This window comes from Marasmius oreades, chromosome 1, assembly GCF_018924745.1.
Source record: "Marasmius oreades isolate 03SP1 chromosome 1, whole genome shotgun sequence".
NCBI lineage: Eukaryota > Fungi > Basidiomycota > Agaricomycetes > Agaricales > Marasmiaceae > Marasmius > Marasmius oreades.
The window spans coordinates 2832797-2855157 of record NC_057323.1 but is presented as its reverse complement, the minus strand read 5'-3'; the positions used below and the strand labels follow the sequence as shown (position 1 = coordinate 2855157).

Below are 22361 nucleotides of genomic sequence, written 5' to 3'. Positions count from 1 at the left end.
GAACTGCAAAGAATTTATATATACACACATCATTGCAGTTGAAGTTGGTTTATGTCTTCAAGGAGGCCGTGGGTTTGTGGAAGTGCGTGGGTGAATATGGACCTATGTGGTTTATAGTCTAGTTCTGAACCTCAACTTGCTTATCCTCCAAAACGAGGTCAATTCCTGTGACTCTCTTCCACACGTCCTTGACGTCTTCAACAACTGTTTCAAAGTGTGAGGTAGCATCGTACGATCGGGTGATGAAGATGTTGTCGTCTACACCGGATGACGTCGGCGTGTACAGAGGAGAAATGGAGACAAACCTAAGTACCATAGAGGTAAACACGCGACTTGGATACGTGCGAGAATCGACTCACTTGTCATAGATGGGCCCAAGCAAATGCAAACCAGGAGCGATCTCGAGTTCAGGCTTGTCTGTTTCCACGATTGTTGAAACAATAGCGACATAGACATCTTTGGCACAGACGTTATGGGTCGAAGAAACCATCGCGATGTAAATGTCTACGGAAAAGTTAACTCATGGCAATAGAACATGTGGAGGGTATCCGAACCGCCTCGTCTGCCCACTTGATTCTGAGGTATGATGATTTGACAACTGTCAGCGTCCTCCGTGCCTGGTATAGGGTGCTTGAGTATGCAAATAGCCCGAACCACTTTGCGCTCTTCGACTACCCGCACTTTGCCTTCAACTTCTTTTCCTGCCCCGAAATAACTGGGGTCCCCGATGACTTGTTTGGCCCTCACTGTCTCTCCACCACTGGTAACGCCAGTAAATCTGCCATCGCTTCCGACCTCGATCTTGTCGATCGGTTTGTCGAGCATGTAAGTACCACCATAAATGGCACTGAGACGTGCAAAAGATTGGGGAAGCTCTCCTAGACCGTAAAGTGGGTAGATGTAGGGGGATTTGCCGTAACGAGCCATGGAAGTAGTATAAAGAACAATCCGACTGTATGTTTCTCGTGCAATTTTGTGGATGTAGCTAGACGAAATGGGTCAATTAGGTTCTCAGCAGTAGAATAGTAGTTCCTCACTCATCGTCAAGATGGAGAGCCATTGCATGCCCAATAAAATCCTGGGTACCAGGTTCGAGTCCAAATTTCTCGTAGACGGTCTTCATGCTATCTTTATCGAGGTCGACGCCTGCAGTCGAGCAAGGATTAGCGAGATCAAAGGACTAATGAACACGGGTAACACCTTGATGAGTCCCAGGATCATCGTCCTTCCAATTCTGCAGGAACTCAAAAAATTTCTTTGCCCGTCTTTTCTCAAAGAGACCCATCAACGGGCTCCTTACGGCTTCCATTTCGGTGCTAGGCACTTTTGAGATCTTGCCATCACGATAGACGAAGCTTCCTGCGATTTGTTTGAACTCGAGATAGCGGGTAACTTCTGTGCGAACCAATATGTTGGTTAGCTCTCCGGTGGCGATAATGAATTTGGGAACAAGATCGACGGCATAGTCGCGATCGCGACCGAGTTCGCCAGGAGGCGCTTGGTCAGGGCGGAACTTGCGATATAGCTAGAATTTGACATTGCTAAGTTAGTTACAGTGACACAAAACTGGATATGATTACCTGTGTCAAGTTCAAGCTGGCACTGTCACCACCATAATACTCATTGCGGTCCATGTGCAGGACCTTCTTGCCGTCCTTGGAGAGCAAACCTGAGAGGATACATTCAGTTAGCCCAGTTCCGAGGACAACAACCTGAAATATCGAGGTCAGAGAAAAGTGGAGTTAGGTGGAAGAAGACGGACGTCGTATTCTTCATCCATGATAGCGACGGTGTAGTTGGTGGTTGCTAATGGAGGATCATTTCTATCTATTTTATCGATCTCATCACGTGAGCAACTCAATAATCCACACCAATCTGGCAACACGACCGAAACATGATGGAATATACAGTATGTACATTATTAGAGCGTTGGAAATATAGAAGTTAAATTATGAATCGAGAAAGGCGTTATGAGACTAAGAAGTTCTACTTGCTTTCGATTCAGGTTCACTTATCGAGTCCTCCTCTGGAACGAACTTGCGCTTCGTTCTGGGCGGTCCATTATCAAATGATAATCGACCACGGGGGGAGCTGGTCGTGATGCCCTGCTTGCGTATCCTCTTAGAAAGTTTCGTAATCGCTGATATGCGTTGGGTTAATCGAGTAAGAAAGCTATGAACAAGTAGAGTCGACTCACCACGTTCATTACGTCGGAAATACTCCGCCCAAGCTTTGGCAGTGCGTTGTGCATACTACTCCAGCAATTCAGTGACTAACAAAGAGGGTGAGGTGGATGATAAATACCTTCCCAGCGAAAGCACCCCATTTTGTCGCATTCGTTGCAGCTGACCAATCGTCAAAAGTTGAGACATAGCGTGCAACGATTGCAAGATCGGCTTTGGTGAAAGAGGTGCCTGGTTGTCCCATGGCGTTTTCATCAAAAGAAGGTATTTGCGAATCACCGTCAACATCGCTCTCTTCATCCTCCTCGGTCGCCTGAGATTCCTCGTCCTCATCAGAACTGGGCTCTTTATACTTTGGGCGCCGTCGAACAGTGTCACATTCTTCCTCTGAAGATGCATCCCCAGAGCCCTCTCCCGACCCCCCTTCCTCTTCTCCATGTGCTGCGGCAAGAATCTTGTCAGGCAGATCGTGGTGATTAGACCAGTAGGAATACCACGATTGGCTACTGTGATGCGGCGCCTTGAAAAGCTCTATGTAAATACGTAATCAGAAATAAGTAGGTGGTGCTTGCCTTCTCTGCGAGTAGTTCACACAGGTCGTTGCGCGATAAGTCGGAGTCATTCTTGAGCTTCCAAGACATATATTTAATGAAGAATCCGCTGTCCTCTTCGGTGAATTTATTCCCTCGGCTGTGAGGGACAACTTTCGTTGGTGGTGTAGGGGAACGCGAAGGGGGTTCGGGAATCTGGATCTCAGCATTTGAAGGGGGCATTTCCCTGGAATATGACGGCGCATCGACTGTCAGGCTGTTGATTGTGCGTCGTCTGCCACCTTTGGTTACAGATTCAGAGGGTGTCCGGCTTGATGAAGCAAGCGGTTTACGAGGGGGAGGAGATGACTGGCGACGAGGTTTGTGAGAAGAACGGCCATGCTTCCAAGTAGCGGACGATGGGTCGGGAGAGGGTTCCAACTTGATGACCGGCTTCTTTACCGACTTCACGACGGATTTCAAATCCTTCAAATCGTCTTGTTGTTTTTCCTTTTCCTTCGGATTCGAACGCTTGAGAATGATTTGGTCTATCCTGTCTTTGTGTTCCAGGTAATAGTCCTTCCATAGACTTGCCGAGTGGCCATTTTTCTAGATGGAGTAAATTCAAACATCAGAAGCGCGTGTACGTGTTAAAAGAAAACTAACACCGTGCAAGCTATTGAGGGCATCCTTATAATTATCTCCCTGTGCCTGATGCCGTATCAAAGTTTCTAACAGCAGCGTCTCGTCGGCGGTGACAACCGGAGCAGAAAGAGCAAGCGCGTCGTGTAAAAATTGTTGAGGAAACATCGGCATATTGAAGGGCGGGAGACCTAAGCCCATGAGATTCATGCCATTCATTCCGACCATACCATTGGGAAACGATGGAGGATGCATGGGTAAATTCCAGTGACTCGGATTGAAGTGTTGTTGTGGAGTTTGCACAGACTGGTGTGGCCGCTGATGCTGGGTTTGTTGTGGGTGAGGTTGAGCATTCTGGTGGTTTGTTTGGGGCCACTGGTTTGCATGATTCATGGCGTGCATTTGCTGCTGAGCTTGATTGGGCGTGAAAGGAGAGTGGGATTGAGGACGAAAGTCTGCGAAATTTGAGGACGAAGGATAGTTAATATTATTGTTGTTATATCCGTTAGTGTGGTCCCCCTTCAGGTCAGATTCTTTGGGAAATATTGGGATGCCGTTCATAATGGAACGTTATCAGTGTCGCCGTTGATGATGATGAGATCGACTTAGACCGCGACCAGAGCAAAACTCCAAACTTTTTGCATCAACAAGCCCGGATCACATATCACGTGGTCAACGGACAAAACTTTAACCGAGTTCCGAGTCCACCTCCCTCTTTTCTCCATCCCCATCATGCCTGTCCTCTGTCGGATTGTTCGAATAGGTTGCTCTCATACCCGTTCATTCTCAACGTCCCTGCCCCTTGCCTCCTTAAGTGCTTCTGCGCGACCTCATGCCGAAAAGCTTTCAGCAGAATGGAAAGGAACCAGTGCCACGGGCGGGACTACCAAGAACTTCATCGGTGGAGAGTTCGTGGAGAGCAAAACGAGAGATTGGATTGAGGTCGTGGATCCGGTATGCTCTCTAGCATTATTCATGTCAGAGTATCTAAAACCCCGTTTTAGTCGACCCAAACTTTGCTTTCTAGGGTTCCACAGACAACTGAGAGTGAATTTCAAGAAGCTGTGGACTCTGCGGCCGAAGCCTACAAGACATGGAGCAGAACAAGTGTTCTCCGGCGTCAGAAATTTGCTATAGAGTCAGTTCTCACATACGACTCACTTTGTGACCAGACAACATTCATACATCATCAGCTTGCAACACCTCCTTCGAAAAAATGCAGACGCCATAGCGAGCAGTATCGTGTTGGAACAAGGAAAGACGCTTCCAGGTATGTATGATCAATTTATCGTTGCCGTCCACAGCATGTTGATCATCGCACCGGGGAGACGCCCATGGCGACTTATTACGCGGTAATACCGTCCATTAGTCTACACCTAGTCCGTTTGACCAAGTTCCAGGGTTGCAGGTTGTCGAAACCGCGATCGGTGTTACTTCTACGCTTCTTGGGGAGAAAATCGAAGGTGCCTTTCTGCTTTGTGTACCTGTTTTCGATATTCAACGTTTCCCTTCTAGTGAGCAAGGACATGGATACAGAAGTGAGGAAGCTACCTCTCGGTGTTTGCGCTAGCATAGCTCCCTTTAATTTCCCCGCGTATGTCGAACATTTACGTGATCTAGCGCCTTTCGTTCTTTGTTGATCTTCTTTAGAATGATACCGTTGTGGTCTATTCCCATGGCTGCGGTCACAGGAAACACGCTCGTTCTCAAGCCATCCGAACGTGATCCAGGCGCAGCCATGATTATTGCTGAGTTGTGCCAGCAAGCGGGTGCGTATTGATCTACCAATGTGCTTTCGCTGATATTCCTTTCAGGTCTTCCCTCTGGTGTTCTGAACGTCGTTCACGGAGGTGTACCCACCGTAAACGCAGTCTGTGATCACCCGGCCATCAAGGCCATAAGCTTTGTAGGAGGCGATCGCGCCGGAAAGCATATATACGAACGGTATATATTTTGCAGTCCCTCCATGCCCTTCCCCTGACAAAGTTTTATATAGTGGGACTCGGAATGGAAAGCGGGTACAGGTATGGGTGCTTTGACACGATGACATGGTGCTTGCGCTGATCCGTGGGCCAAGGCGAACATGGGAGCCAAAAACCATGCAGTTGTGATGCCGGACGGTTTGTTGTCGCTCGCTCAGAATCGAGCATTGACCTCATCTTTAATTAGCCAATAAAAACCTGACCCTCAATTCCATCGTGGGGGCTGCATTTGGAGGTACTTCATTCCGCATTACCGTTAAGGCATTCGTCTCACCAGTTCACAGCGGCTGGCCAGCGTTGCATGGCCCTCTCAGTTGGTGAGCCGTTGAAGTCCGTGGTACTTCCCAGATTTATTCAACAATGACTTCAGTTCTCCTCATCGGGGAAACCCAATCCTGGCTTCCGGAACTCGTAGAGAGAGCCAGCAAGCTCAAAGCCAACGGTGGCTTCGAGCAGGGAGCTGACCTGTCGGTAGCTTTTCACCCCTCTTTACCGTGTTTGACGTTGATCTAGCCCACAGTGGCCCTGTTATCTCCCCAGCCGCAAAGTCCCGAATCCTCAAACTTATCTCTTCTGCGGAGAACGAGGGTGGCGAAGTCCAACTTGATGGACGTAACATACAGGTCCCTGGATATCCTGATGGAAACTTCGTTGGACCCACCCTGATCGTGGCCGATACTTCGATGACATGTTACACGTATGTATACTCCCCTTCGTATTGCGGGCTTTTCAATTAAACCATCCCGTCCGTAGAGAGGAGATATTTGGTCCAGTACTGACAGTGGTCAAAGCTGATACATTGGATGACGCTATTGAAATCATCAATGCGAACAAGTATGGAAACGGTGCCGCAATCTTCACTCAGTCTGGTGCCACTGCTCGTAGGTTTGAGACGGAAGTCAATGTTGGTCAACTTGGAATCAACGTACCCATCCCCGTCCCTCTTCCAATGTTCTCTTTCACCGGAAATAAGGCCAGTTTTTCGGGAGACATAAACTTCTACGGAAAGAGGTTTGTAGTCACCGTGTCATCGTTTCCCCGTTTCTGACCTCACATCTTTTATCCAGCGGCATCAACTTCTACACGCAGAACAAGGTATGATTTCTTGTGTGCAGATATCTCTGATGCATCAACGCCTCTCTAGACGACGACAAGCTTGTGGAGGTCGGAGGATGCTATCGGCACTCGTGCGTCGGTGAATATGCCACATTTCTCGTGATTCTACATTGGACCCCGTATCAATGATCATACAATACACCGTCACCGCCCGTACGATACGTGCTGCCCTTGCAACTATTGCCTGGGAGATAAATCCAAGTTATCGCAGGAGAGGTAGTAGTACATACTTACAAGCTTGTTCTTTTCATTGCTGAATGACGTGTGCCGCATGACTCAAAATGTGTGAAGCATAAGGATACATCCCATAGGCGCCGTTGTGCTTGGGAATCACATACTCAACTTTTTACAGATCACCCTTGTCATCCGAAGATTTCCCGAAAACCTCGTCTAAAAACGCACTGGAAAATGTAACACATTGTTGGTACACTTTCTCAAACCCGTTCTGGCGCAGCATTGCTTAGTATAGTACGATGAAGAAGATGTGGAGATACTCACGATACCGCCATAATACGGGTCACCGATAGGGTCGTCATTATGATAGGAGCCCCATAAACGAACTTCGGCAGTCGCATCTTCAGGTTTGAATCTTTCAAGACTCCGAAGGTTACTTCCATCGGCAGCGAGAATATGGGTAAATTTCTTGTAATCCGATTCAGATATGGCGCGAGCTTTGTGTGAAATGGGTACACCATGCTGAAGAGTCTCCATGAGACGGATGGCGATGTGGGAAGCATCTTCATATCGCACCTTCTTGCAAATCGCTACGGTTCTGCACGGATGTTAGCACTAGACCGACGAGCTGAGGAAGGCAATGTTTGCACCGATCATCTGGATCTTCTCCAACATGATACGCCCCAGTTCCGCAGCTATCGACGTGAATATCGAGCCCCCGGTTTTTCGCGATGTCTCTTAGAACTGCTTCTCCCATGGGTGAGCGACATATGTTGCCTGAGATAAAAATGAGCCTTATTAAGGGAAAGGCGCATATCAGAGACAAATTTCATGCCTAAACATACAACAAGGACTTTGACTTCCGGGTTGGGGTTGAGAGACATTCAGCTTGGGAGGTATTAGTGGAAAAATTGGATTCGGAAACTTCGAAGGGATGCCGAATTCGGAGGTCCGGCGCTGTTCTGTCACTCGCCCTCTGTCTGTCAAGTCCAATTGTACAACTCCTCACAACTCCTCAAGATCATCACGATGAGCAACCCACACAATGAACGATATCCACCACATACTAGCCACTCTTCTACAGCTTCAAGTCGTTACCTGAGCGATAACTCTTCAAATTCGCGTTACTGTCCTGCGCCATCTCTGCCTCTCGGTATCAACGATGGGAGAATGTCTTTCCATAGACGTGATAACGACAACGAAAACGGCGGTACTCGACAAGACGAGTCTAACGACACTCGCTCAACATCAGGCGTTGCTCAAGATATGCGCGACGCATCACAAGATACTCTGGTTGGCAAAGAGCAAAATTTCAAACGTAAAGGCAGTAGAAAAATGTCTCTGGTCTCTGGTATCCCTCATGTACCATCCGTCCTTTCTGCGTTGCACCGCGAGCGACGCCCTTCTGTCATCGTTCACAATATCGAAGGTAGGTCTCCTGATCTCTTGAAGGCCCCTTCGTTTATCGTTGCTTGCTTGAAAGATATTGTGATCAGGCGCAAGTTCTTGCTCAAGCTCGCCAAGGCGTTGCTCACTTTCGGTGCACCATCTCACAGAATTCAATCCCAGCTTTCAGCAGCATCGGATATCCTTGGGGGCGATGCCGGTACCTCTCATCTGTGAAGTCAAACTTCCCACTCAATGCGATTTGTTAGAATTTGTCCATCTCCCCAACATCATCATTGTCTCAATCCGTAACGGCGATTCGACTTTCACGTACTTCGTACGTGCCACTGGTCGAGTGGCACTCACCTCACTTCATGAAGTTCATCAGATTTACCGCGATGTTCTCCACGACAAGATAGGTGCGGAGGCTGGTACTCATGCACTGCGGCAACTTCTTCGTACCCATCCTATTTACCCTCTCTACCTTCGGTGTGTTTTGGCGCTCTTTTCTGCCTCCATCATCTGTGTAGTTTCATTTGGCGGATCCTTCTTTGATATGTGGATCAGTGGCGCTTGTGCCTGTGTCCTTCAGTATCTTGGTTTGAGCGCAGCGAACAAGAGTGCTATGTATGCGAACGTTTACGAGTTGAGTGCTTCGAGGGCTATCATGAGATGGTTCCATTGCTGATTGCTTCTGTGTAGAGTCTCCGTTTCGATTATCGTGGCTTTTGTGGCAAGGGCTCTGAGCAATATTCCAGGCAACATTTTCTGTTATAGTGCAATCTCTTCTGCCGGAGTTGTACTCATTCTACCAGGATACACTGTCTGTAAGTAAATTGCACCTCAATTTCCGGTCATTACTTGAGTTTGCTATATCAGTGGTCAGCGCCCTGGAACTGATGTCGAAGAACATGTTCTGTGGTTCTGTCAGAATCGTCTATGCGATTATCTATACGTTATTCCTCGCGAGTGTCATTTATTCACCACACTGCTCCTGCTCCGTCCTTTAACCTCCTTTTCTAATACAGGGTTTTGGACTTACTATTGGCTCGGACTTTTATCTCGTTGTAGACCGCCGAGCCAGAAAAGCTTACTATTCGAGCAACACACACACAAATCTGACCTATCTACAGGGACACTTTGAGTTTACAAACGGGTCTGCCCCATCTTTGCACCCTCAGGGCGTTCTCGGTTATGGTAACCCTCTAACATATGAACAACAACACATTGTGAAAGGTAGCTCCAGATGACCTATATCAAAGTATCCTACCTGTTCAGCTGTTTTTTCAGGCTGTTTCAGAGACCCCTCATGGCATTGGATGAAGCGACCATTTCCATGGTGGACTCTCTTCTTCCTGGTGCCTTTGTATTCGACATCATCGTCACTCTCGAACCTACAGCGTCTACGTAGCAAAGAACTGATTATCATGGTTTTCTTCTCTTGTTGTGCATACGCCGCAAACAAGGGTGCAAGCATTGTCCTTCCGGGTCGCACCCATTTGGTGTCTGCCACCGGCGCGTTTGCTATCGGACTTCTTGGAAACTTGTACTCTCGTACCGTCGGTGGTACCGCCTTTACGTCTATGGTGACAGGAGTTCTGTTCTTAGTGCCAGCAAGTATCCCTTTTATTGACACATGTTCAATGCCGTTGCTGATCTTTTCTTTTAGTCCGGTATTGCCCAAGGCGGAGGTGTTACTCAGACGTTTCATTCTGCCGCGGAGCAATATCAAACTGGGTTCGCTCTCGCTCTTCGGATGATATCCGTAGCCTCCGGTGTTGCTATAGGGCTGTTTGTCAGCCAAGTTCTTGGTGAGTAACAGCCATTGGTCATTGGACCCACATGCCTGATGAAAACACCTGCAAGTTTACCTGTTTGGCACGCGCAAGGGTGTCGCACATTTCGCCTTCTAGATGTTGTCATCCATGTGTTTGCAGATTCTCGGCATGTCGTCTATAGGGCGAAGAGTATAATTATGTACATTATGAAAGGTTATATATTATGGCATACAGTGTACAGATAACAGTGTTCAGAAAGTAAGTCAATAATCTAGATAATACACAACATTCTAAGTAAACATATGGTCCAATTCTGCTTTACGGTGTTTGAGTAGGTCGGCCTTCGTGAAACCTTTTTCACCAAGCGTGAGATTCGCAAGCTCCATCTTTTTCTTCTGAACGTCAAGGAGCCTGTGCTCAATTGAATCTTTTATTATTAGCTTGACAGTAGTGACGGGCTTGTTTTGTCCCAAACGGTGCTACATGAATTATGAGCATGGATGAACATCGGGATTTCCGGAAGACTTACTATTCGATCTATAGCTTGATTCTCCACAGCGGGATTCCTGGAGCGATGTCAAGATAGAGCCATCTTACAGAAGGTGTTCGCATACCAGTAAGGATCCATGAGGTACACCCTCTGTGCCGCGGTGAGATTTAGGCCAACACCTCCGGCTTTCAAACTGACAAGAAGTACTTCGCAACCAGGATCGTATTTCAAGGCCTCCATCGCCCGTGTTCTGTCGTCTCGCTTCATCGTACCGTCCAAACGATCATACCGGATACCTGCAACTTCCAACGCATCTTCTACTCTAATTAGCGATAAGAAATTTGTGATTAGATACGAACTTCGAAGGGTAGGACGGCGTACTTATCGAGCATAGTAGTCCACTGCGAACTAGAAAAAAAAAACAGGTGATTAGGTAATGTATAGTGCCCCTACAAAGGGGAGCGACTTACAAAACGACGGTCTTAACAATGTTATCGTTAAGCTCATTTCCTTTCTCATCGATCATCTGTATCTCGACACAGCTGGAATCGTAATTGCAAGAGTGAGGGTTCGTTCTAGAGAACTGCATCAAATCGACAAGTAATGATTTGATTTTGGTTGACGTTAAGAGATGTGAACCATCAGGTAGCCGAGGTTTCTTCTCTCGTTTCCGTGGCTTCTTCTTCGGCGTAGCCCCGGGTCCGACTGTGCCAACATCGCCAGACAATATATCGGATTTGATTTCCAATGCGTCGCTTTGGTGTAGCGGAGCCTGACATGCCGAGCACGGTCGCACGGTGTCAGAAGGCACATTCGGCCAGCCCATGCATACGCAGCTGCGATAACATGATAGGCAGTATAAGTGCTGACAACGTGTCAGGACGGCGCGGTGGCCTCCACCAGTGCCTGGTGTCCCACTAGTTGGGCTGTTGGCTCGTGTTGGGGCACGAGATGATGAGTTCCTTGACTTCCGTGGTCGCTTTGTGCCAGGAGCAGAGCAGGTATCCAGGTCAGTCCCGTCTGTTTGAGCTGGTTCCACCGTTGCGCAGAGCTCTGCACCGCATTCGACACACTGTGTAGTTGCAGCCTCCCGGAGAATCCAGAAAATTGCATGAGCACGTGCTTCGTTCAGGCCGTCCTTTTCAATGGTAGAGGTAAGATCTTCGTATGAAGATCCCAGGACCTGACCATCGAGTTCTTTTCCCTCCACTAGTTCGAAATGATCACAAATTTGACGCAGACGGAGGATCCGTTGCAAGATTCCAACGTAATTCTTCATGACTTGATTTTGCTTTGACAATTCATCAAATTCGGCTTTAGACTGGTTGTAAAAGTGGCTATAAATTTTCTGCTCTTGTTCATCAAAATCAAGATACCGAAGTTCATCGCGTCGAGGGGGGAGATTGAGAATCTTTTGGCCGCTCTGGTTTTCCGACTCCTTAGTGCGCCGTAAAGTGATATGTTGCATGACAATCCGTAATCGGAGTGATCCATCCCTGTGGGCAAACTTGACTGGGGTACCGACGAATTCCGTCCAAATAACTTTATCATCTAACGGAGACAATCGAAGGAATTTGATGAGAGCGAAAACGTCGTCGAGCTTATTTTGAACGGGTGTTCCGGTGAGGCACAGACGGCGGTCCGCCATAAGATCACAACAGGCTCGACAACCAACCGTGTTTGTTTCCTTGATCGCGCTGCTGGCCAGCATCAGTAATCACCTGCAGGATAAAACAGAACCATACGCACTGTGCTTCATCGAGTACAACGCGGAACCAATGTACGCTCTGCAAAGGACTAGTAGCTTCATTCGGACAAGGGCCACATGGCTTCTTCCTTTTCTTCGCTTTGGGTAGTTTGCCGACAGGATTCCCGAGCTCGTCCACTTCTATGCCATCGCTGTCCACACCAGCACTATTGTTCCCATCCTCTTCCGCTTCGTGGTTAACGATACTCTTATTTTGCTTTGAGTATTCGGAGGCCAGTGTTGCATATGTGGTCACGACAACATCGAAATCCGCAAGAAAGCTCGGGTCCGGTCTGCGAGCGTTCCCATGGTAGACGTAGACGCGTAATGGTGGACCTTCGCGGACGCGACATGATTTGACTGAAGATTTAGTGTCACCATTCAACGAAGACACAGAGAGTGATGCGACATTGGCCAACGGTGTACCGGCTCGTGGCGTTGCAGATGAAGACGCTGTAGCTGAAGAAGAGGTTTGTGAACCAGAAGCCCCGCCACCTATGACATGCACCTCCCCTTTCCAATGTTCGCGTAACTGGTCCTCCCAATTAGATATAGTCGACAGCGGGCATACAATAAGTGTGGCCCGGCTTTTCGCCTTGATACGTGATACCCTGCTCAGAGCCGACTCGTATTTCTCCTGAAGTTTTTGAGATCTGGCCTTTTCCTTAGCATTCATAGGGCCAACCATAGTACTCGGCATCCCCCAAACGGTGCCTTCGAAATGAGAAGAATCAGGAGCTCCGTGTATTCCATGAGGAGGTGTTAGCATATCCAGAGGCGAGTTGGCGAACGTCCTGGCGGAGTTCATAGTGGCGGCGATGAGAGCAATACAGGATATTGTTTTCCCAAGGCCCATCTACAACCTTTCGTAAATAAATCTGGCGGAGAATAAGGTGATTGAAGGGCAACTCACATCGTCTGCAAGAATTGCCCCTTTAGCGTCTTTGGGTTCTTCGTAAACTTCCTTTTGTGTTATCTTGTGGACCCACGTTGTATGTTGAGACAAGGGGTTTACATGTTTATCCCAGAGGGAGGGGAAAGTAACATCTCCGTCTACCTTCTCGTGTTCGCGCTCCAGTAGGAACGTCAAAGCCTTTTTCTGATGAGGGTAGAGTGGTGTACAAATTTCGGGGGCTGGAAAGGCGTGGATAAGGTCAAAAACAGCTATGACCGAGCTGGAATTACTCACCGGGCTTCGTCTCCGCTAGATCTTCGTTACCTTTCATAGTCTCGAAAACATTATCGAGCTGACTGCGCTGAACCTCCACACTATGTGACGCTACAACAGGCGCATTCCAACGCTGCGGAGGCCGATAAAAAGGCGGAACGTGATTGTATCCCCCAGGCGGAGGATTGTGAGGATTGTGATAATACTTGCCCTTGAGATTGTAAAGGTCGACGGCATGAGTGGGGTGATCGAGCATCAGTTGATTAATGGACAAGTGGCTTCCAACGGCCGGTACATTCCCTTTGGGTGTGTACACCAGCATCAGCAAGGGAAGAACGGGATGCTTGTGTTTGAAATAGGAACGTCAGGATGGCGTAAACAAAATGTAATACTGAGACTGACAGAAGAAAGTCCTTTTCTAACTTTCGCCTCCAACCTAACCAAACCTCTAGAAAGCATCCCACCAACAGTGATTGCGGTTTTCTGATCTGCAAATCCGAATCTTTCTCCTTCGATCGTCTGACCAGTCGGACTTCTAACCGGAAAACTCTTGATATGAAGCGTCTCTGGGCGTGGCTTGCTAGGGTCGTACTCGTACTCAAACTTGACTGGCACCCATTCTTCACATGAAAGATCGGTAGTGTGAACGTATTCACAGGGGTAAAGAATCAATGCCTGAGAATGTAATTGACCAATGCAAACCGGAGTTCTGGGCGAAAGTTCCTCGTAAGGAATTAAGAAGGAGGGTGATACATGAGAGAGTGGTGGTGGTGGTGGCGAAGGCGTTGAACCTGTGAGATCAATGACTTTAGAAACACTATCGGAGGAACGCGAGGATTGGGATGGGAGCGATGGAAGTGGAGGAAGACGCGGTGCTTGATGCCTATCTGGAAAAAAAGCTGAAGAACTTGAAGGACCGGCGAAAGGAGGATGATACTGGTGTTGTGATGTGAATATACTGGGAGACTTTGGTGGCGAGTCCATGAAGGAGAATGAAGCTCGAGACTGCTGTGGTTGTTGCTTAAGGAGGAGAGAACGCTGAGGAGCGAGTAGATGAATCTCTTCGTCGTCGTCGTCGGCAGTGAGGTCGATAGGTTCGTCGTGGCAAGACATTTTCGTCAGAATTGTATCTGTAAAGCTTAGCTTAGGCTCAATTCTAATCCTTTGAAAATTGACAACGTGACTAATGATGAGTAATAATTCGTGAACGTTTTGCGTAATCATATGCACGTAACCTCCGCCACGCTTGGTCGGCTTGCCTCAGTCCTGCCCAGCTTAAATCGACCCGTCATTTCACCCCCGTTATGCATACCGCATCTCGCGCTCTTTCTACTGGTTCGAACGCTGTTCCAGCCTATCTCTCGCATTCAGATCCCCGATACTCTTCAGAAATATGTGCGAAGCTAGTTACTACCAAACGTGGTCGTAAAGAGGGTGCGGTGCATTTTGTGGCATCGAATATGGAAATTTACCGTCACAATAGCCATTCTACTAGGCCTCAACAAACCCATTACCATAGGAAGAAATCCCACGTTGTGGTAAGTATGTCTGCGCTGCACTCATCGGTATTCCGCGGAAGACGCGCTGAATACTTCTTCAGTTCATACCTTGTTGCTGACAGATCTGTTTCCGGAATTCATTGCAAGATATATGCGTGCGATATTTGTTTCATGGCTCAATTACGTCTCGTTCGCTTGTAATGCGATGTCTTTCCAGCGTCAGATCTCCAAACGGAGGTGTTATTGTATCCTGCCGCGTGAGTTCGTGTCCAAAACTGACATTCAATCTCCCAATTGAGCTCACCGTTTCCTTTCAGGACCTTTCCAAGAACGGGATCATCCTCAATGCCCACAGAATCAAGAAAACCTTTGCTATATTGATGGATGGGGATACGATCCAAATTCCTGACTCCCTCAGTATGCTTCTTGAATTCCGCGAGTTTAAAGGACCAGCCACGCTGAATAAATACTTGTAGCCTTCACCTGCGTGCATATCTGGAAAGAGCCCGTTCAAAAAGCGAACATTTTTGATCCTACGCCTCCACCCCACCTCGCTCAAAAAATCAGTCTTAAAGTTAACACATGATCAAATCATCGATTGCTAGCGCTGACCGACTTTCTCAGCGAATAGGCAATTACACTCTCACTTCGCAATGTCTCGGAACAGGCTCGTTTGCGACGGTCCACCTTGCGATAGATACTGTTCATCACTGCCAGGTCGCATGTAAGAGCATCCGAACGAGAAAGGAACATGAGCTCGACCAAGTTTCGAAGGAGGTTGCAATTCTTCTAGACTTGAATCATGTCGTCCTGTTCATTTTAATGCGTAGTTTTGTCACTGATCTGCAAGTTCCGTTTAGCCCAACATCAATCGAATATATGACACCAGGAGGGATGGAAATTTCATGTCGGTATTCGCTCGTTTCGTTTGCGGCTTGGGTTTTCTGCTTACTCGTGACGCTAGACATCTCTTTCTTCAACTCTGCACCGGCGGTGATCTATTCACATATGTCAACAGTTACACGGAAAAGGGTGCATACATGTGCGAAGCAGAAGCAAAGTACATCATGTATCAATTGCTGAAAGGCCTTTCATATCTCCACGATAAATCGATCTCCCATCGAGGTGAGCTAACAGGGTCCCTGTGTCAGATTGAAGCTGATTCTCGCCTGCTTCCAGATTTGAAGGTCCATTAGAATATCATTCCTACATCGTCAAACGCTCAATCTCACATTTCTTTTTCAGCCGGAAAACATTCTTCTTCACTCGCCTGGACCCTACCCTCGTATCCAAATTGCCGACTTTGGACTCGCACGACCGAAGTCGTACCAAGCTACGTTCAATGTCTGTGGGACGGTTTCATATCTCCCTCCCGAGGGTATCCTTGCTCTGGATCAAAAGCATCTCACATATGTTGGGTTCGTAAGATCTGTCTTGAATGCATCTGTCCACTTTGCCATCGGTTCATGAGCTTTTCCCTCCAGACTTCCAGCGGACTGCTGGAGTGCGGGGGTGACGCTGTACATCATGCTTTCGTACGTTACTGAGTGACACTTACACATATTCTATGCTTGTCGCTTCATCTAGGAGCTAATTTCCACTGGTTTCCCCCACAGTGGGTCGCACCCATTTGATTACGGGACGGCTCGTCAATCGGCAAATTGGATCAATCCATCCGCGTCTCAGCGAGGTTCAAGCAACTCACAAGTTTCAGAGATGGATATTCAGCATGAAGTCGAGCTTAAGGAACGTATCATCAAAGGGGGCGTAGAATTTCAACCGAGATTGTGGCGTTCTATGGTCGAAGGTATGAGTGGAGCGGAATTCTTTATATCTTGTCGATTTTCTGAATAACGGGTCGCTGACGACAAAACTGGGTCATCTCGTATAGCTCAGGGACTGGTGTTACATCTCTTACAGCACGATCCTCGGCATCGGGCAACAATTGCTGATGCTCTGCGAAGTAAATGGATTGCTTCTGAAATTGATCTGCTCGAAGGAGCCTATCGTGACAGAATTATGTATACACTTGAACCTGCTGAAGTTGCTTGAAAGCTTGGGACTTTCTTTTCGTGCTTACGACCCTTGCACTCTCTTTTACGACCTGGATTGCCCCGATCGTCAAGTTGTTGTCCTTTTTGTCTGTGCTTTCGTCTGTTCATAGTCGCTGCTATTCCTTTTCAAGTACGACAATAAAAATATACGAACGGCTTGTACTTGATGCAAGTAATTTTACACACTTTGTAGTTTACGCTTTGAGAAAATTGGCATGGACTGTCGATGGTAAATTTATTCAGTTAGGGGTAAAAAAGAAACTTGTAAAAACCTACAATAGATATGATCGCGAGCGAATGTGGAAATCTGTTGCATGCATGAGAATAACGCAGGAGATGCGGGTGGGAGGACTCACGAAGTAATAACTGTGATCATAACCTTCCTGATTTCTCACCCTTACTTGTACTTCGTCATACCCTGCATCTCGACCAGCCTTGAGGAAATTTTCAGGCAAAAGCTGACCTTGTTTGTAAAAGTTGTCGTGAGTTCCCTGGAGATAGCATCGAGCAGTAAAATGAATCAACACCTCTATCGGGAGGACACGAGTACTCACGTAGTCGATGAGGATATGAACGGGATCTTTCTGCTTGGCGATCAACTCAGTCGCGTCATATCTCTCCCTCGCTTCTTCGATCCCTCCCTGTAGATAGCCCTTGAACGCCTTTTCACCCCAAGGACATTTGGTTGGGTTAGCTATCGGAGCAAACGCAGAAACAGATCGATACTGCTTCGGGGAGTTGAGATAGATGGTCAAAGCCCCATGACCGCCCATGCTGTGGCCAAAGATGGATTGGCGTTTCCAGTCCTGTCAGGTGGGAAAGGGAAGATGACAACGTCAACAAAATGATTTGTCTACAGATCATCGCGAGAAAGGAACTCAAACAATAGGCAAACCAGCAGATTCGATAACTTGAGGAAGCTCGAGGGTAACGTGGGTGTACATATTGTAGTGGGAAGAATACTTTGGGTTGGTAGCGTTCAGATAGAAGCCCGCACCAGTTCCAAAGTCCCAGTCGTCGTCCTCTCCTTCGATGCCGGCACCACGGGGAGAGGTGTCGGGGAATAGGATAGCGATGCCTTGCAGTGAGGCCGGACCGAGGAAGCCACCTTTTTGTGCTCTGATTCATAGTGGGAGTACCACGGTAAGGTCGATCGTGAAGAGATCCTACGATTACGCCCTTACCCATTGTCTTCTGTACATGTCAATCCCGATAAATAGATCAGAACAGGTACTTTGTTGGTAGGAGACGCGTTGGGAGGCAAGAAGAGGTTGAAGTTGGCGGATAGACCACCAAGACTGGCAGACTATCGAAACAAATGAGATTCTGGCTGAAAGAGGAAAACTTTGAATCACCTTGAATTTGTATTTAATGAGTTCACCTTCAAAAGTTTTGTTTGAAGAGACTTGTTCGAGGGGCGCTACAGAGGACATCGCTGTTTGAGCTTGGGAAAGGTCAGACTCAACGGAAGTTCCGGCAATGACATCACACCTTAATATCCGAACCTTCTCACGCCTCCGGCAGATAGTGAACTCCCACGCAAGCGGAACGCATGACAGTGCGTGACTGGTGAACTACTTGTGTTCAATTATCAATACTTCATCTACTCGCTCTTTCCTTTTCCCACGAACGAACGAACGAGAAACGGAATCGAATGAATACGGCCTATTTTCCATCCAGCATCTCCAGCATTCATCTAAAGCGGACGCACACCGAAGCAAATCATGGTTTCACAACCAATCTGGTAAGCGGAAACGCAATCACAGCACACAACCACCCCTCTGTTACAGCCGCCGCAGAATTCCCGCCTCTTCCTAGAATTTCTGGGGAGTTTCTTCTTCAAGTGTACACACACAAGTCTCTTCGACGCTCAGAAGATGTTACTCCCGAGGAATTTGAGGACAGCGAGAGGCTGGCAGTGCTGGGCGAAAAGGTGTTGAGTGCTGCGGTTACGTCCCTGCTGTTCAGCAAGCGTCCGATGAAAGGTAGCGCGGAGATACTGGTGAGTGTAGACTGGATTATCCTTCTGTGCGGCAGGCTGACGAGTTGTATCCAGCAATCAGCGAAATATATCTTAAGCGATTCACGAATTGATAAATGGGTCACGGCTTATAAACTGAGGGAAAAAGTGAGATGTACTCCGGAAGCATTCAAAAAGTTGAAAACGCCCGAGGTGCGTGGTGCGATCCTTACTCGACCAGACAATAGAATCATTCATTCTCGTAACAGGAGACCAGGTTATTATTTTATGCCTTTGTAGGAGGTTTATATGTCGGAAGTGGACTGGATGCTGTATGTGACTGGCTGGATCTGCTCACCGGTTCGAGCAACGATATTGGCAGTGGTGGCGCTATGCACACCCCAGCTATAGATCCCTCCGGTCCACCTCCGACATATCGACCCTCGACATCACCACCACAGAAGCGAATGAGACAAGAGCCGCTCTCACCGCAGTCCACTTTTACAGCACCTTCCGGTTCTAATTCAGGGATATTCTTTGCTTCGCAGCCCCCGGACTCTCCTTCTAGAGCAACTTCTAACTCTATGGCTGCATATAATAATCACTATGGCGGAGCGACTACCGTTACCGCCGCTTCATCCCAGCCCCAGCTCCAACCTCATCACCCACCTGCTCAACCGCATTACCAAAGCTACCACCAACATCCGAATGTCAATCAGAGCTTCTCACCACAGGCTTACATGTCACCACCGGCAGTGCAGAGAAATCCAAATCCTCCCTTCAATCCTCTTTCCCCGGCCCAACCCCACCTTGCATTCCTGCCATTGTTCAATCAAACGGCCGCTCAGCGGAAAGTGAAGGTAGATTATCAAGCACAATTCTCTGGACCTTCACATGCTGGGAAATGGTCAGTTCAATGTGTTGGTGAGTTTGAGTTCCCCATCGATTTGTATAAAGTCTGCTTAGTTGTTTGCCATCTGAAGTGAATGGCATACCCAAGGGAATGGGCTCGGGAGGTACTAAACAAGTCGCTAAAGAAGAGGCAGCTCGACAGGCTTACTATGCTATGGGATGGACTTAGGAAGTAGGGACCATGTATGTATTTTGAGGATTTTGTTGTTGTGATCGAGCAATGCAGGCCGTAATACTGTAAGGGTGAGGCCTGGGGTATGGAACATAAGGCAAGAACGTAAGGGCTCAAGCTCAAGAGCCATTGGTCAATCATACCCCTTTCCACTCCTTTGCTTCACGCGTTTGGGTTTCTTATGTTTTTTACTACCGTCCTGCGTCTGACTAGCGAGTATAGCTGCCATTCTGGCGTGTTTGGGTGCAACAGCTACACCACCGTTCGTCATAGCGTTTTGGTGTGGAAATGACTTGGGGCGAGAGAAATCAGGCCCTCTCCCAGCGTGGATACCTTTGGCGTATACACCGATGGATTGGTCGTTGAAAAACTCTTGGTCGAGAGCGCGGGATTTGGTTCCTTGACCACCACCACCACCACCACCACCGTGCTCTTGTGATAGTGGTTGTGGTTGCGTAGCCACGTATGTATCGGCTTCTTTCCCAACACGAGTTACGGGCGCCCGTTTCTTGCCAGCAACTCGGCGTAATTGAATTTGGTGGGTTCGCTCGTTAAAGAGCTTCGGTTCTACTCCGGGAGGTGGGTGACAGAACAGGAGTTTGGCGTTGACGTAGTCTTTAAGGACATATCTTGCTCCACGGGCTTCGTCTGGGTTTCCCTGTCCCGATCGCATGTATCCGCGTGCGACTATGGTCAGAACAAGATGAGGACGCCCAGAAGATTATGGGTTGTTATACTTGGACTCACTAGCGTATGCTACCAAAAGATCCTCTGCTCTTATACGTGCATCACCCCCTTCTTCGATACCCTTCACTTGGACAGACAAACCATACGTGGCCTCTAACACATCTTTCGGTATTCGTTGAACAACCAAAGATATCGGACCGGTGTATTCCTTCATCTGGTCTATTGGCAGAACACCGTCACATACCAGTTCCGCTTTGGTGGTAGCGAACTGTGGGAATACAAGCCCAGGACAGTCGCACAATATCGTAGAGTCAGATAAGTGGATGGTCTGGAAATGCTTCGTTTTTCCTGGTGTTGAAGAAACGCTGACTTTTTTTTCACCTAGAAGAGCGTTAATTGTGCTCGATTTCCCGACATTTGGATATCCGACAAGACCGATTACAGTCTTTGTAGGAGAGTTGCCATTGGCATCAGCAAAAGCTGAACGCGTCGATGTCAGTTAGTGGGATCCAAATCGCGAGGCTGCTTGTACCCACCTGAGCGATCGGGTGCCATTTCTTTGAATAGTTGTTCCAACTCTAGCACCGACAGAACCTTTATTCGAGGATCTTGGATGTCCTCCTCTTCCCCTGTGTCTTCGTCCGCCGGATAGAAATGGTCCAAGGTGTCCGATTCCTCTGACTCCTCTTCGTCAACATCCACACCCGCTTCTCCCTCCTCTTCATCGGTACCGGACGGCGATGGTGGTGTGTCCGCTTCAACACCAAGAGCGTGTTTTCGTGCTTGTTGTAAGGCGGACGCATTGGCTGCGGAAAAGAACGCGTATCGAATAGACTGTGAGTCAAAATAATTTGCCCATTGAAGGCTTGAACAAGATGAAATGGTTTCAGATCGAAACAGATCGTTCATTAGAGAAAGCGTACCGTTGCTTAGCAGTCAACAAATCGGCCTTGTTAATGAGTAAAAGACTCAGACGTAACCCTTTACCAGTTCCTTTTTCTCCTTCTGGACCTTCTATATCTCGCACATAATCTTCCAAGTCCTCACAACGAAATCGTAAAGGATTACGAGCGTCGACGATTTGAACTACCAGATGGGATCTCTCCATTACTCTCCATAGCTGTCGCCATACTTCGAGATTCCGCTCAAATGGGGTGAGAAGGAAATTTTCTTCCTCCTGAAGACTGGCAGTATATGAATTGTAAGCCAACGAAGGATAGTCGAGTAAGTGATCGTACGTACACGGCAAGACTTCTACGCCAATCCAGAAACGCAACCTTCTCCTGCCTTTCCAGCTCCGCAGTTGTCATTGATTTTATCCAGGGTGGTCTTCTCGGAACCCTCAATCTCTGCTTGTTCTCATTATGTTTCTGGAGAGTCCTCTTCTCCTCTTGTTCTGACAGAAGGTAGGGATTCTGAGACAAGTTAGTCGATTGGGGAATAATCTTCACATTCCTGCGTCCTGAGAAGGGGTGTTCGAGTCAGTAAAATACCATAGCGACCTATCTTTACCTGCAGTGAAATCCGTTTCGGCAAGCTGTGCTGTGTTGAAGAATTCGTCAAGGTCTCTCTCTTGAGTTACGGACTTGAGCCGTGACGTTGAATCGAGATCGGTAGTGTACTGCGGCGCAACTCAGGGTGGAAGCCACAATTGAACGTACAATCGAACTCACCATTCCACTTTCTATGAATTTCCTTGCATCCTTGGCCTTGCGATTCTGAATTGCGCGTCCGAGACCGCTGGGGTTATGATCCCTGCCCTTTGGTTTTGGTGCCTAATGATTAATCAATCATATATTATATGAGAAGAGGTAGCTATAAGCTGTAGTAGTGGTGCTCGCCATAGGTTGCTGTTGGTCAATCGGGAAAAGGATGTTGTCA

The 22361-nt window shown here is 47.9% G+C and overlaps 10 protein-coding genes across 11 annotated transcripts; 4 read left to right on the top strand and 6 right to left on the bottom strand.

Annotated features, from left to right (window-relative positions):
• Positions 1 to 76: 76 nt before the first annotated feature.
• Positions 77 to 1799, bottom strand: GDI1 (Rab GDP dissociation inhibitor alpha). The gene is made up of 7 exons (XM_043146783.1): positions 1763 to 1799; positions 1581 to 1712; positions 1201 to 1525; positions 1038 to 1146; positions 555 to 985; positions 360 to 504; positions 77 to 305 (listed from the first exon to the last, which is right to left on the bottom strand). Exons 1-7 carry the CDS (start codon positions 1778 to 1780, stop codon positions 119 to 121), a joined length of 1347 nt encoding a protein of 448 aa, XP_043015488.1. The 5' UTR covers positions 1781 to 1799; the 3' UTR covers positions 77 to 118.
• An 87-nt stretch (positions 1800 to 1886) lies between these two features.
• E1B28_000900 (uncharacterized protein) lies at positions 1887 to 3970 on the bottom strand. Its single transcript, XM_043146782.1, has 5 exons — positions 3380 to 3970; positions 2756 to 3322; positions 2305 to 2703; positions 2198 to 2252; positions 1887 to 2140 (listed from the first exon to the last, which is right to left on the bottom strand). Exons 1-5 carry the CDS (start codon positions 3914 to 3916, stop codon positions 1977 to 1979), a joined length of 1722 nt encoding a protein of 573 aa, XP_043015487.1. The 5' UTR covers positions 3917 to 3970; the 3' UTR covers positions 1887 to 1976.
• Positions 3971 to 4067: 97 nt separating this feature from the next.
• On the top strand, positions 4068 to 7349 carry E1B28_000899 (uncharacterized protein). The gene is made up of 18 exons (XM_043146781.1): positions 4068 to 4309; positions 4360 to 4493; positions 4549 to 4625; positions 4684 to 4707; positions 4756 to 4818; positions 4871 to 4949; positions 5006 to 5124; positions 5170 to 5299; positions 5352 to 5379; positions 5433 to 5475; positions 5525 to 5572; positions 5622 to 5654; positions 5708 to 5804; positions 5858 to 6034; positions 6091 to 6348; positions 6405 to 6432; positions 6482 to 6873; positions 6936 to 7349. The coding sequence occupies exons 1-17, from the start codon at positions 4088 to 4090 to the stop codon at positions 6554 to 6556; spliced, it is 1635 nt and encodes a 544-aa protein (XP_043015486.1). The 5' UTR covers positions 4068 to 4087; the 3' UTR covers positions 6557 to 6873; positions 6936 to 7349.
• Positions 6800 to 7384, bottom strand: E1B28_000898 (uncharacterized protein; the record flags this gene model as incomplete). The annotated part of the gene is made up of 3 exons (XM_043146780.1): positions 6800 to 6898; positions 6952 to 7225; positions 7278 to 7384. The coding sequence occupies 3 exons, from the start codon at positions 7382 to 7384 to the stop codon at positions 6800 to 6802; spliced, it is 480 nt and encodes a 159-aa protein (XP_043015485.1).
• A 206-nt stretch (positions 7385 to 7590) lies between these two features.
• Positions 7591 to 10053, top strand: E1B28_000897 (uncharacterized protein). 2 transcript variants are annotated; one of them, XM_043146779.1, is made up of 9 exons: positions 7591 to 8056; positions 8111 to 8233; positions 8283 to 8658; positions 8716 to 8840; positions 8893 to 8978; positions 9042 to 9249; positions 9304 to 9626; positions 9683 to 9824; positions 9880 to 10053. In XM_043146779.1, the coding sequence occupies exons 1-9, from the start codon at positions 7657 to 7659 to the stop codon at positions 9924 to 9926; spliced, it is 1830 nt and encodes a 609-aa protein (XP_043015484.1). In that variant the 5' UTR covers positions 7591 to 7656; the 3' UTR covers positions 9927 to 10053. The 2 variants fall into 2 exon arrangements, with proteins under 2 accessions (XP_043015484.1, XP_043015483.1); XM_043146778.1 differs by having other exon boundaries at positions 8111 to 8658.
• Positions 9940 to 14330, bottom strand: E1B28_000896 (uncharacterized protein). The gene is made up of 9 exons (XM_043146777.1): positions 13599 to 14330; positions 13218 to 13539; positions 12942 to 13162; positions 12031 to 12884; positions 10752 to 11978; positions 10663 to 10689; positions 10406 to 10603; positions 10321 to 10357; positions 9940 to 10270 (listed from the first exon to the last, which is right to left on the bottom strand). The coding sequence occupies exons 1-9, from the start codon at positions 14307 to 14309 to the stop codon at positions 10082 to 10084; spliced, it is 3786 nt and encodes a 1261-aa protein (XP_043015482.1). The 5' UTR covers positions 14310 to 14330; the 3' UTR covers positions 9940 to 10081.
• Positions 14331 to 14500: 170 nt separating this feature from the next.
• E1B28_000895 (uncharacterized protein) lies at positions 14501 to 16747 on the top strand (the record flags this gene model as incomplete). Its single annotated transcript, XM_043146776.1, has 14 exons — positions 14501 to 14630; positions 14680 to 14734; positions 14797 to 14850; positions 14913 to 14952; positions 15013 to 15112; positions 15172 to 15269; positions 15320 to 15499; positions 15556 to 15602; positions 15660 to 15820; positions 15875 to 15882; positions 15941 to 16113; positions 16180 to 16230; positions 16312 to 16502; positions 16587 to 16747. 14 exons carry the CDS (start codon positions 14501 to 14503, stop codon positions 16745 to 16747), a joined length of 1449 nt encoding a protein of 482 aa, XP_043015481.1.
• Positions 16748 to 16838: 91 nt separating this feature from the next.
• On the bottom strand, positions 16839 to 18206 carry E1B28_000894 (uncharacterized protein). The gene is made up of 7 exons (XM_043146775.1): positions 18105 to 18206; positions 17934 to 18055; positions 17634 to 17868; positions 17304 to 17555; positions 17106 to 17240; positions 17026 to 17056; positions 16839 to 16969 (listed from the first exon to the last, which is right to left on the bottom strand). Exons 1-7 carry the CDS (start codon positions 18180 to 18182, stop codon positions 16944 to 16946), a joined length of 879 nt encoding a protein of 292 aa, XP_043015480.1. The 5' UTR covers positions 18183 to 18206; the 3' UTR covers positions 16839 to 16943.
• A 113-nt stretch (positions 18207 to 18319) lies between these two features.
• Positions 18320 to 19946, top strand: E1B28_000893 (uncharacterized protein). Its single transcript, XM_043146774.1, has 4 exons — positions 18320 to 18751; positions 18806 to 18922; positions 18979 to 19633; positions 19693 to 19946. The coding sequence occupies exons 1-4, from the start codon at positions 18404 to 18406 to the stop codon at positions 19788 to 19790; spliced, it is 1218 nt and encodes a 405-aa protein (XP_043015479.1). The 5' UTR covers positions 18320 to 18403; the 3' UTR covers positions 19791 to 19946.
• On the bottom strand, positions 19927 to 22361 carry E1B28_000892 (uncharacterized protein; the record flags this gene model as incomplete). Its single annotated transcript, XM_043146773.1, has 8 exons — positions 22322 to 22361; positions 22154 to 22255; positions 21993 to 22101; positions 21723 to 21942; positions 21404 to 21664; positions 21017 to 21345; positions 20541 to 20960; positions 19927 to 20480 (listed from the first exon to the last, which is right to left on the bottom strand). Exons 1-8 carry the CDS (start codon positions 22322 to 22324, stop codon positions 19927 to 19929), a joined length of 1998 nt encoding a protein of 665 aa, XP_043015478.1. The 5' UTR covers positions 22325 to 22361.

What these genes read in the sequence shown, in the direction of transcription:
- GDI1 (XM_043146783.1), bottom strand. An exon ending in GCTCTCCATCTTGACGATGA is followed by an intron (nt 986 to 1,037) that starts GTGAGGAACTAC and finishes CATTTCGTCTAG; the next exon opens with CTACATCCACAAAATTGCAC. An exon ending in CTTGGGCCCATCTATGACAA is followed by an intron (nt 306 to 359) that starts GTGAGTCGATTC and finishes TATGGTACTTAG; the next exon opens with GTTTGTCTCCATTTCTCCTC.
- E1B28_000899 (XM_043146781.1), top strand. Translation starts at nt 4,088, where the DNA reads ATGCCTGTCCTCTGTCGGATTGTTCGAATAGGTTGCTCTCATACCCGT. An exon ending in GCTCCCTTTAATTTCCCCGC is followed by an intron (nt 4,950 to 5,005) that starts GTATGTCGAACA and finishes GATCTTCTTTAG; the next exon opens with AATGATACCGTTGTGGTCTA. An exon ending in TTCGAGCAGGGAGCTGACCT is followed by an intron (nt 5,805 to 5,857) that starts GTCGGTAGCTTT and finishes TCTAGCCCACAG; the next exon opens with TGGCCCTGTTATCTCCCCAG.
- E1B28_000900 (XM_043146782.1), bottom strand. Translation starts at nt 3,916, where the DNA reads ATGAACGGCATCCCAATATTTCCCAAAGAATCTGACCTGAAGGGGGAC. An exon ending in GTGAACTACTCGCAGAGAAG is followed by an intron (nt 2,704 to 2,755) that starts GCAAGCACCACC and finishes GAGCTTTTCAAG; the next exon opens with GCGCCGCATCACAGTAGCCA. An exon ending in GGGGTGCTTTCGCTGGGAAG is followed by an intron (nt 2,253 to 2,304) that starts GTATTTATCATC and finishes TTGCTGGAGTAG; the next exon opens with TATGCACAACGCACTGCCAA.
- E1B28_000897 (XM_043146779.1), top strand. Translation starts at nt 7,657, where the DNA reads ATGAGCAACCCACACAATGAACGATATCCACCACATACTAGCCACTCT. An exon ending in CATCGTTCACAATATCGAAG is followed by an intron (nt 8,057 to 8,110) that starts GTAGGTCTCCTG and finishes CTTGCTTGAAAG; the next exon opens with ATATTGTGATCAGGCGCAAG. An exon ending in TCTACCAGGATACACTGTCT is followed by an intron (nt 8,841 to 8,892) that starts GTAAGTAAATTG and finishes TTGCTATATCAG; the next exon opens with TGGTCAGCGCCCTGGAACTG.
- E1B28_000894 (XM_043146775.1), bottom strand. Translation starts at nt 18,182, where the DNA reads ATGTCCTCTGTAGCGCCCCTCGAACAAGTCTCTTCAAACAAAACTTTT. An exon ending in AATCTGCTGGTTTGCCTATT is followed by an intron (nt 17,556 to 17,633) that starts GTTTGAGTTCCT and finishes CCCACCTGACAG; the next exon opens with GACTGGAAACGCCAATCCAT. An exon ending in CGCTCGCGATCATATCTATT is followed by an intron (nt 16,970 to 17,025) that starts GTAGGTTTTTAC and finishes TACCATCGACAG; the next exon opens with TCCATGCCAATTTTCTCAAA.
- E1B28_000896 (XM_043146777.1), bottom strand. Translation starts at nt 14,309, where the DNA reads ATGTCTTGCCACGACGAACCTATCGACCTCACTGCCGACGACGACGAC. An exon ending in GTTGTACTCGATGAAGCACA is followed by an intron (nt 11,979 to 12,030) that starts GTGCGTATGGTT and finishes GCTGGCCAGCAG; the next exon opens with CGCGATCAAGGAAACAAACA. An exon ending in TACCTCATGGATCCTTACTG is followed by an intron (nt 10,358 to 10,405) that starts GTATGCGAACAC and finishes ACATCGCTCCAG; the next exon opens with GAATCCCGCTGTGGAGAATC.
- E1B28_000893 (XM_043146774.1), top strand. Translation starts at nt 18,404, where the DNA reads ATGAATACGGCCTATTTTCCATCCAGCATCTCCAGCATTCATCTAAAG. An exon ending in AAGGTAGCGCGGAGATACTG is followed by an intron (nt 18,752 to 18,805) that starts GTGAGTGTAGAC and finishes AGTTGTATCCAG; the next exon opens with CAATCAGCGAAATATATCTT. An exon ending in AAAAGTTGAAAACGCCCGAG is followed by an intron (nt 18,923 to 18,978) that starts GTGCGTGGTGCG and finishes TTCTCGTAACAG; the next exon opens with GAGACCAGGTTATTATTTTA.